The sequence below is a fragment of the Semicossyphus pulcher genome, unplaced genomic scaffold (assembly GCF_022749685.1).
Source record: "Semicossyphus pulcher isolate SPU_LCO1_2020_fin unplaced genomic scaffold, fSemPul1.0.p SCAF_1, whole genome shotgun sequence".
Lineage (NCBI taxonomy): Eukaryota > Metazoa > Chordata > Actinopteri > Labriformes > Labridae > Semicossyphus > Semicossyphus pulcher.
The window spans coordinates 9,304,690-9,314,808 of record NW_027211603.1 but is presented as its reverse complement, the minus strand read 5'-3'; the positions used below and the strand labels follow the sequence as shown (position 1 = coordinate 9,314,808).

General features: G+C 42.5%; 2 protein-coding genes across 4 annotated transcripts in view; one reads left to right on the top strand and one right to left on the bottom strand.

The window, feature by feature from the left end:
• Positions 1-839: 839 nt before the first annotated feature.
• dut (deoxyuridine triphosphatase) lies at positions 840-3,547 on the top strand. 3 transcript variants are annotated; one of them, XM_069660809.1, is made up of 7 exons: positions 840-1,002; positions 1,499-1,655; positions 1,930-2,021; positions 2,198-2,242; positions 2,326-2,400; positions 2,935-3,005; positions 3,428-3,547. In XM_069660809.1, the coding sequence occupies exons 1-7, from the start codon at positions 897-899 to the stop codon at positions 3,482-3,484; spliced, it is 603 nt and encodes a 200-aa protein (XP_069516910.1). In that variant the 5' UTR covers positions 840-896; the 3' UTR covers positions 3,485-3,547. The 3 variants fall into 3 exon arrangements, with proteins under 3 accessions (XP_069516910.1, XP_069516927.1, XP_069516918.1); XM_069660826.1 differs by having other exon boundaries at positions 912-1,193; XM_069660817.1 differs by lacking the exon at positions 840-1,002 and having other exon boundaries at positions 1,368-1,655.
• A 217-nt stretch (positions 3,548-3,764) lies between these two features.
• The window catches only part of fbn1 (fibrillin 1), a 69,034-nt gene continuing 62,679 nt past the window's right edge, over positions 3,765-10,119 (bottom strand). The window contains exons 60-65 of the mRNA XM_069664817.1: positions 9,699-9,815; positions 7,916-8,044; positions 7,709-7,828; positions 6,767-6,998; positions 6,506-6,689; positions 3,765-5,415 (exon numbers count right to left, since the gene is read on the bottom strand). Coding sequence (XP_069520918.1) covers positions 5,029-5,415; positions 6,506-6,689; positions 6,767-6,998; positions 7,709-7,828; positions 7,916-8,044; positions 9,699-9,815 — 1,169 coding nt within the window. The 3' untranslated portion in view covers positions 3,765-5,028. The remainder of the gene's footprint in view (positions 5,416-6,505; positions 6,690-6,766; positions 6,999-7,708; positions 7,829-7,915; positions 8,045-9,698; positions 9,816-10,119) is intronic.

Sequence of the window (10,119 nt, the reverse complement as noted above, 5' to 3'; positions counted from 1 at the left end):
ACATCCTGAATGCTAAGGCTAGGGAATCCGAATAAGGGACAGCAATGGACATTTCATTTAAGACTGACTTGGATCTGAACTGAATGTATAATCCCAAGTGATATTACAGTTTTAAGAGAAAGTGACAATCTAATTGTGTCCTGCTACACTGTTGGAAAGCCTTTCACACAAACTCAGCCAACTGAAATACATACATAAATGTGTGAAGAGGGACTGAAGTCTGCATTCATCAGACATGGAAAACAAATCAGGAATATCTGCAGGCATTTTGTTGAAAAGGTGACATCTGAAATTGTGATAAAAAGGACAGTAAAACAAAAAAATGCATTTCATTTTTGACTTCTCCCAGATCACAGAGGGTTTGTTCTCCTCTGGAATGGAGTGGAAGCGACCTGTTCCAGGGCCAGAGGCAGGATACCACACATCAACTGGGCTGGGACAGACCTCTGTGCTTGGGTAAGGTTCAGGGTGACATAAAGCTCTGTATGGTAATTCTCTTAAATCAGATAATATGTCATCTATATAATGATGTAATGTTGCCTACATATATAGTGAGCAATGTGATTTGATTTGAAGTGACTTCTGGTAAATAATTGTGTTTTATTTTCAGAGCATTTTCCTATTTTATGTGAAAATAATAAGTAAGTACTGACGTATAAATACCTGTACAGAAAATAATGGGTTGCATGTGAGGAGAGTAGATTGATTAGATTTCCATTTGATCTATTTCTATCCAAATTAATGTTTTTGTTTAACATTAGAGACACTCCAGCTTCTTGAGGAGTGTGGAGCAGAATGGCAGGGGGAGGAGGAGGTGCAGTGCTGCTGATTATCAGCTGAGAGCACGTAACGCTCAGTTAGCAGCAGTTAGCTTGCAGACGACGTTAGCAAGCAATATGGCACGACTGCTAAGGGGTCTTCATTTACAGTGTTTGTTTAGTGACGCTGCTCCACGTATCTTAGGACGCCAATTTCATATTCAGACGCTTACTCAAAACAAAGGCAAGCAAGAAATTATGATGGATACCGTAACTATTAGCACCATGTCAAGTACTTATTGACGTAAGCTTTGCTAGCGTGTCTAGCATTTAGTAACTGAGCGCTTTCGTTTGAGCATGTTTGATTCGTAATTTTTCGTGTACTGACCACGTAAACTACACCAACACCTCGTCTGCTTGACTCTTGTGCAATGCGTAAGTAAAGGCTTTCAGACATTGTATTCTCCACGTATGTCCTGGTGCTTTTGTTCGACATTGTTTCTGTCAGTAGCTGCATAAGAGTCACTGTCTCTTTAAATGACGTATTTATTGAGGCGGGGTTTATTGGGCGCAATTTCCCGCGCGGGAAATTCGGTTTAAATAGTAGAACCGCGAAGAAACTGGTTCAGAAGCTGAGGAGGTTCTGTCCTTGCTGTACTTTTGTGCTGTCAGCGTTAATTAACAAGTTTACTATCTTCTTTTTTTCAATCTTCAAACCGCTGCCAACATGCCCGCCTTAGAGGTCACAGATGCTTCTGCAATTTCTCCATCAAAGAGGGCAAGGACAGACACAAAGCCTGCAGAAGAGAGACCCGTCCTCAGGTTTGCCAAACTGTCTGAGCATGCAACGACACCAACCAGGGGCTCAGCCAAAGCAGCAGGATATGACCTGTACAGGTTGGTTATACTTAAACTTATGTTGCGTTCGCTAATTTAATGTTAGCAGCTCACATCATTTTATAGGTTAATGACCTTATAGTATATGCTTTTAACAGAAGTGGTTACAGCTCGATATAAGTGTTGAAATCCTTTTGAACCAGTTTCATTTCATATCCTAGCTTGTGTTCCTGCAGATCTTTAATGTACTTACTAAGTCTGCACAGACTGAAAACGTCTCTTATAAATATGTAATTTAAACCAGTGTACCCTTTTTAAAAAATTATTCAAACAGTGCATATGACTACTCCATTGGACCTCTCGATAAGGCCATAGTGAAGACAGACATCCAGATCGCAGTTCCACATGGCTGCTATGGCAGAGTGGGTAAGTGCTTTTCACATACTGATGCAACCCTGCAACTCCTGTTTGCCCTCCTGTGTCTACACACCTTTAAGTTTTGCTCTGTGCAAGTAAATATAATTTTCTGTCTTAAGGATATGTCACACCGGTTGCACAACAACGGGTCATAAAATTGTCTTGTTTCATTTTTGTCTTCTCAGCACCGAGATCTGGACTGGCAGCAAAAAACTTCATCGATGTTGGTGGTGAGTCTTTACCTCCTCGACTTACTCATGATAACCCTTCAGTCATTTTTAGTTTCCCTAACGTCTCTTAATGTCCTCCTCAGCTGGAGTTGTAGATGAAGACTACAGAGGAAATGTGGGAGTTGTGCTCTTCAACTTCAGCAAGGAAACGTTTGAAGGTGGGTGGTGACATCAGTGAAATTTGCATTCATCATATTTTCATAAGAGGTAGCAGAAATACTTCAACCATGTATTACATTCACAGGTGGAGGTTTTACTGTAGAGACATGATGTTTGGCTTGTTTTTTAACTTTTCTGGAGGAGCAGAATTGAACATTTTGAGCCTTTTTTATGGTATTTACTTTATGAACAGTAAGCATATTAAGCTGAGTTTAAATCAACTAAATGGCCCTCACTCACTGTAAAGTCAGGTTTGCACAAATGACAGAACCGAGGTCATACATACTAAACCAGCCTGCTGTGTGACTTGTTCTCTATAATTGGGTGAAAAACATCTTAATGTAATCTGAATATAAAATGATCTACATTTGGTTAGAGCACATTGCATCCTGTACAGATGTCATGGAAGTTATGTGGACAGTTCTTAGATTGCATATAAAGACCAAAGACTATACAGATATTAACAAACAGTGTATGGTATCAATGTGCAGTAACCAGGTTGTCTCACCTCCTCCATCTGTTCTTCTTCACAGTGAAAAAGGGCGACAGAGTTGCTCAACTAGTGTGTGAGAGGATCTGCTACCCAGATCTGATGGAGCAAGAGGTAAGTTACAAGTGGAGAAACTCAACCACAATATACACACATACATTACCTTGCCAGGTTATGGGCACACTAAGCTAAAACTACTACAAGCTGATACAACAGTCCTAAAATAAAACAACACTTTTAATCAACTCCGAGCACTTTGGAAGATGTCTCTTTTGGTACTAGTGAATTGTGTTGCTATGACAGCAAGCTATTCTATTATTTTGTCCACTCCATTTACATAAATGAGGCTAGACTAATAAGTTTCAGCTACTTATACTCAACAAACTACCAATTGAGTGTACCTGTTACTTGTGTTACCTGTTTTAAATACTTGTGCATTGCCAGATTTCGATGTGTGTCTTTACCGCTGTAGGTGTTAGTTTAATGTAATCTGATAACTAAATCATTACACTGAAAATGCATGTCTGCTCTTTCAGACGCTTGATGAGACGGAGCGTGGTGCTGGAGGTTTTGGATCCACTGGAAAAAACTGAAAGTCGTCCGAGCGGCGCTGTATATGTTACAAAATGTATAGATATGTTTCTAATAAAGCTCCTTGTTTTGTACTTTTGAGTGTCTTGTGAGTTCTGTGTGATAAACTGCATGTCTGAGGCGCATTAAAGCAAAGCGAAGTCCCCCCAAATCTCCACAAGGGGGCAGTGCAGGACAAGAATTGAGTCAACCTACTCCTGTTGAGCAAAGCCTTATAACTGAAGCTAGCTCCCAGTACTTTGTTGCATGAATGTGGATACATGGTAAAATCACAGCAGTGAATACATAAACACCAAAAATATGTTTTTATTGTGAATGTACAACTAAACCCTCACTGATGTGAACAGAGAACACAGACTGGTGTCAGGCTGGTCCGTGGCAATGCAGCACTGATTGTACTTGTGAGAGAATGTGTGGCCACGAAGACCTCAGTGCATAATCATGAAGGCCCAGGTTTGGCATCATCAATGTGTGTTTTGTGTGTGTGTGCAGGTGTGTGTATGTATACACAGTTTACAAAGGAAGTAGTTGGTCATTATAAGCACCATTACAAACCCCTCTATTCCAGGAGCTTCCTCTAGTTTACAAATGCTTCATAGATTAAAAGTGGCATCGATTATTACAGTATAAACACAATTTACATGTAGTATAGAGGAGAGCGGACAGGCTATGAAGCTAGCTGTTACTGTTGCAAAGACTTGAAATCTTCAGAATGGCCGATGGGATCGTTTCTTGTTGACTACAGAGTTTTGTATAGTAGTACAGTGCATTCAGAAGTCTATGTGGTTGTGTTGCTAGCACCAGTAAATATGAATTATTCTAGTCAGTAGGAAAGATGGAAAAGCATAGTTTAAATATGCAGTAGGAGTCATTCAAGCTCAGACATGGCTACATCTCAATAGTCCATAGTGGGTTCCTTTCCTCTCCTAACCACTCTTAAAAACCTTTTATTAATCGTCACTCCATTAAATTAATATCTGGGGATAGAGAAATTTGTTTACTTCTTGTATCCGGGTTTGTTAAGTCATTCATCAGAGGGGAGGAAATGAATTTATTCAGACTATTGGGACTCACCCTTTTCTTCCATCTAAATTGAGTTCTAACAAACTCAGCTTTCAGAGCTTCCTGCAGTCCTCATGCCTTTCAAAGTGGCACCTGATTCCACATATCATCATACAACATTAAAACCGACATTTAAAAGCAATTTACACTCTCAATTGTGCTTCACACACAGCTCAAGTCGTGTGTCGGGGCAATATGCTCTTCATTTGACTGGAATCTTTCACACTGCCTCGTTCAGCTGGCATCTTCCACAGAAATTGTATCTATGATATGTAGAATCATCTTTGGCAATCAAACGACGCAGTCCCTCCCCCCACCCCCTTCTTGTCTCTTTGGTGGCGAGCTCTTCTCCCTGTTGGAGCAAGTAGAAGTCGCCCCTGACCACTGATCCAGAGTCAGAGATGTTTGGCCTTTTGGGGAAGTGTGAGCCTGACACTGGATCAGCAGCTACCGGCAACATCTGCCTGTCTCAGTCTTGTGATGGTTAATGGAGGATGATCTGCACCCTCATCTTCAGTACTTCTCCCAGCTGTCCTGTGAGGTAGTCTTTATCGTGCCGGTCCTCCAGTTCAGCCAGCTCCTTCTTCCTGTAGAGCGGCATGCTGCTGATCTGCAGGTAGTACGCCCCTGGAGGGAGGGCCTTCTTCTTGTTCAGGTGCAGGTAGCTGACGCCCTCTCTCTGGTTGATCTTGAAATAGCCTTCATCGTTTCCGTAGTCGATGCTGTAGCGCACGTGGTCGCTGAGGGCGGATAAGGCCGGGGTGAACTCCAAGATGTGGTCACGGGTGCTCAGGTCGCTGGAGTTCAGGTGGAAGTTCAGGGTGTCCTCGATGTCCAGGCTGGCCAAGCTGACGTTCTCGTTCTCAGTCAGCTGCAGAAAGGAAACATGGTCCAACTGAATTCAATACATATGACATTTGACACATGACCTAAAGTAAAGTATGTTTCTGTCATCATGAGAGGCAAAGTGAGGCAAAATTCAAGGGTTGAAACGACATACAGACAAGCCTGTTGCCAGGATTTCCTTTGATATACCTCTCTTAAACTTTGACCAGAAACCAATGAGAAGGTTTTATTTTATTTTTTTTGCCTGAATTTTTCACATTTTGTTCAGTCATACTTGTATAACTTTTTATTTCCCATCAAGAATGGCCCCAAAAAAAAGTTGTTACGAGGCCTCACCCTCACTGCCAGGAATAGTATCCTGGTGGGTAAATGCCACAGATTGTATAAAAAGATGGACGACATGACAGCTCCCTAAAAGTGAAGTCAAAACATCTCTATCGCCCCCTGCTGACTGGCTGCAGTATAGGTCATAAAGCCCGCCTCCTCCATATTAACAGATGGGGCATGAGTCAAACTATAAAATAAAAATACACGTCAAATATATTTTTCTCAAACATGGTTTCTGTCATTATAGTTAGTTCTTATCATGCTGATTTATGTTCAAGTGTTCATTTTTCAGTTTAAGTTTAAAGTTTTAATTATTTATTTGATGCTGTCAAAAGGATGATTGACAGCTGTCGACAAATACGGCTCCTGCAGCCGATCAGTTCCCGATTAGCAGAGTAGAGGAGGAACGGCGAGAGGAGACGTAACTAAAGCAATCACTACAGTCATCGAAGTTTCCATATCTGTGAACGTCTGCTTCAGACCGACACAAGATGGCAGCGCTCGTCACAGGGGCTATTTTGACTTCACTTTTGTAAAATGAGAGCAGACAGAGATCCGTCATCTATCTATGCATACAGTCATTGGTAAATGTTGAGGCCTTTCTTTATGTTTTTTTTTGTTGGCCTCTAAAATCTCTACATATTGAGTCACAAATGACTGAAATCAGCTCATATACCATTTAAGTTTTAATGTTTGAATCTTGAGACATTTAAACTCTCATTTACCCTTTAAAAAAGTAAATCCACCCCAAGCACCAGCTACAGTCCTGCATACAGCAAACAGATTACCTGCATGTCTTCCTGAGGATCCTCCTGCGTTGAGCTGGCACTGCGACGTTTGCGTCCCTTTTTGGGATAGCCATTTATCTTACATTCATAACAGGCCTCCGGAGACAGAGAATTTTCATCCTCTTCACCTCCCTGTCCAGGGCTGGGGCCCCCACTCGTAAAGCCCAGACCTGTGACACAGTGCCTGAAACAAAGACAGAGCTGTCAGTCAACTAGAAACATCTCCAGTCACCTTTCACACACAGGCAGTCACTGACGTACCCCTGTCCTGCGCGGAAGTATCCGGGTGGACATCCGCAGAGGTAACCCCCGTCCGTGTTGGAGCAGCCAAACTTGCAGGGGTTCTGGCTGGTGGAGCACTCGTTGACGTCCGAGCAGCCTCCGCTCGTCTGCTCGTAGTTGAAGCCGGTGGGGCAGAGGCAGCGGAAGCTCCCCAGGGTGTTGTGGCACGACGCTCCGCCGCAGATCTGGCTGTTCAGGCACTCGTTCTCATCTGGGTTACAGGAAGTTGACGGGAAGTAAACAAACAAGAGGTCATTCCAGTTGAAGGACACAAACAATAGTGGGAAAGGCTGCCATGAATGGTCTAAATATGTGGAGAGACTCAAACTAAAAACAGGTTTAACTAACAAAAGCTTGTTATTTCGGGGAATCCATGGAGGGCACGGTCAGTGTACAGCTATACAATTACAGTGTCTGTGTCAGAGCTTTTTATATCATCGTTTTATGTTCTTATAGATTTTAGTGTTGCAACATCCTCCTTTTTTTATTTGGCACTACTTCAATAGGCTCCAAGGGTCTCTCTTGTCAACCTTACGTTTTCTATTTCTTCTCTGTTTGTTATTAATTAGAGGGGTATGTACAGAAATATAAACTACGTAGGTGTTTACCAGGGTTTAAAGGAGGATATAAGGCTTTTATTTTTAACAAAACACTTCCTTTTCCCATGACCTTACCACAATAAGGGGAGGGTTAAACTTTCAGAGGAGAGGAAAAACACTCTAGGCATATTTATATTTAAAGAGTGGCAGGAAAGAGATGAAGGATGGATAAGTTGTTTGAAAAAGGCTCCAGGCCAAACTCCAGCCCAGAACATCAAGCCTGCACGGTACATACTTTGTCGACCAAGTCATCAGGATGCTCCTAAAGGAAGGAATTTTTATATTTGCTGATAAAAAAGAGCAGTGGTATTACGGGACTCACCCACACACTGGTTCCACTGGTAGTGCTGCAGGTAGCCTTGCGGACAGCTGCACCTGTATCCACCCACTAAGTTCTGACAGCCGTGCTGACACCTGTGGTTACCGTCACACTCATCCATATCTGTCAGGGACAAACACACACAGTGTGAGAGCCAGTTTTATGCAATGCATGAGCTGATATTGAGTTTGGGATGAATTGTGTTCAGACCTTCGCAACTCTGTGCGTTGGGATCTAATGAGAATCCCCGCTGGCAGTCGCAGTTGAAGCTCCCCGGAGTGTTCTGGCAGACACCGTTGGAGCCGCACAGATTGGGGTCAGATGCACATTCATTGTTGTCTACAGAGAGAGAGGAGGGAAGGTTCAGACAGGGGTTACACAGGAAACGTGAGATAAAGGCTGATTATAGCCCTGGATGTGGATTTGCTTAGTCATTTTACAAATGTGAAGAGGACAATAGGACAGGTCACACTGGACTGTTTGTCCAAGTTATGTCAGCCTACGGGGGTTTAAGAACAAAATCTATTTCTGTGATTAAATAATCTAAACAAGCTTTTCCTAGAAGAGAAGCAGGTAAAGTGAGCCTGATTTAAGTTCATCACAAATATGTTGTAAATGGAATCTATGCAAATATAAATAATGACTTTTAAAGTAATAATCTCGATTCACGTAAATAAATGTCTGTTGAGTCACTATCTATCGCCGAATGAGGTAACACAATGGTGATTCAGCCTATGGCCCACTGATGAAAGCCGTTGCATGTGCAGTATTACAGACTGGGTGATTGGTGCGACTTTTATGGAAAAAATCACAAGCGGCGCCCAGTGACAGAAAGAAAAGATGGATGACTAAAGATACAACTACAAAAATAAGTGAAAATCCAAAGAAAAAGAAACGAACTCGACGCTCAGATGAAGACAAACAGTCTAAAAAGGAAAGCGACCGTCAGCGAGGAAAATTAAGAGTTACAACCGGAGCCAACCGTGGACGTCACACATGCAACACTGTCTGGATATCTGAGAAGTGTGCTCCTGCAATTACCGCTTATCGCCATAGGTGCCGCCAAAGAGAACGAAACTGAGTTCTTTGAGATTACAACTGTAAGCAATTTAGCAACTAAGATCTGTAATCTACATTTGTCAGTTGTTTAATGTGTGATCTTGGGTCTTCTCACAGTCAGGACAGATTTTAGACATCTTCTAGTGTGTTGCCAGCTTTACATTTTTGTTTGCTGAACAGGTGGGCTATAAGGCTCCAACGTCTAAAGGGAAGACCTTCTTTCTCCAAGAGCTACCTGGCAATTGCTATCAAGAGGGATCAGCACCTGCTCTTTCCTGCAGCAGCAGCCCGGAGAAGCAGATATACTGGAAGGAGTGAGAAGGCCTTGAATTACAATATTTTGGCCAATAGGCATGTGCCCAGAAGAAGTGAGGGCTTCAGTGACCTACACTCAAGTGATTTAAGTCCTCCTATGGTACCTAGTCATCACACCTCATGACACACCTACAGTATGTCATTTGCCTGGGATTATGCCTCAAGTCAAAACTGAGGGTTCCCTGTCCCTGACTTGATGTGAGGTCACAGGAGCTGCTTTATGGTCTGGAAAAAAAAAAAGCTTGTGGTAGTCATGGCGATTCACTGCAAGTTCCATAACAAAGCAGTGCTAAGCTGCCATGACTCCCGACCAGTGCAGCCTAATAAGATCAGTGTGATATCAGCCGGAGTCCATTAACTCAGAACAAGAGGTAGTAAAGGTTAGACAACAGGGTGCTTCAGAGAGCTTTTAAGAGCTGGCCTGGGAGATACTGTAAGAATCTCCACTGTGGAAAAACACACTGTGTGTGCCTTTAATCCAGTGTGTATGACATGGGAGTCAAGTCTGACTTTCTTTGAGTGTTATGACGTCATTTATGTATTACGTCCTTTTTTAAGGAGCATTTACAATAAGAAATGTGAGTTGCAGTAAATGTATGTTCTGCGTGTGTTTATTTACCGATGCAGGCTGTATGATGCTGGGTGAAGCCAGGAGGACATTTGCAGGTGAACCCACCGATGGTGTTAACACATAAGAACTGACAGTTATGCTGTTTGGTCGAACACTCATCCAGATCTGAAAAAGAGAAGAAGAACATGAAATCAGCGAGCTAAAACGACTCAGTAGTTGGATAGTGCATTTAAGATACTGGGGTCGAATCTGTGTCAGATCACTGCGTGAACTACTGTATGGGGGCTGCTATTTACTGTGAGTCAAATTCCAGTCCTTCTACAGTCACTGACCTACAAATGAACTGAAAACGAACCAGACGCCGGAAACACGGAGGGGGACGGTAGAGGGGGAAACTAAAACTATGGTAAATAGAGATGAAAGAGGCCCTTAAAAAGCTGAACACTGTGTGCACACTTGTTTGGACTCA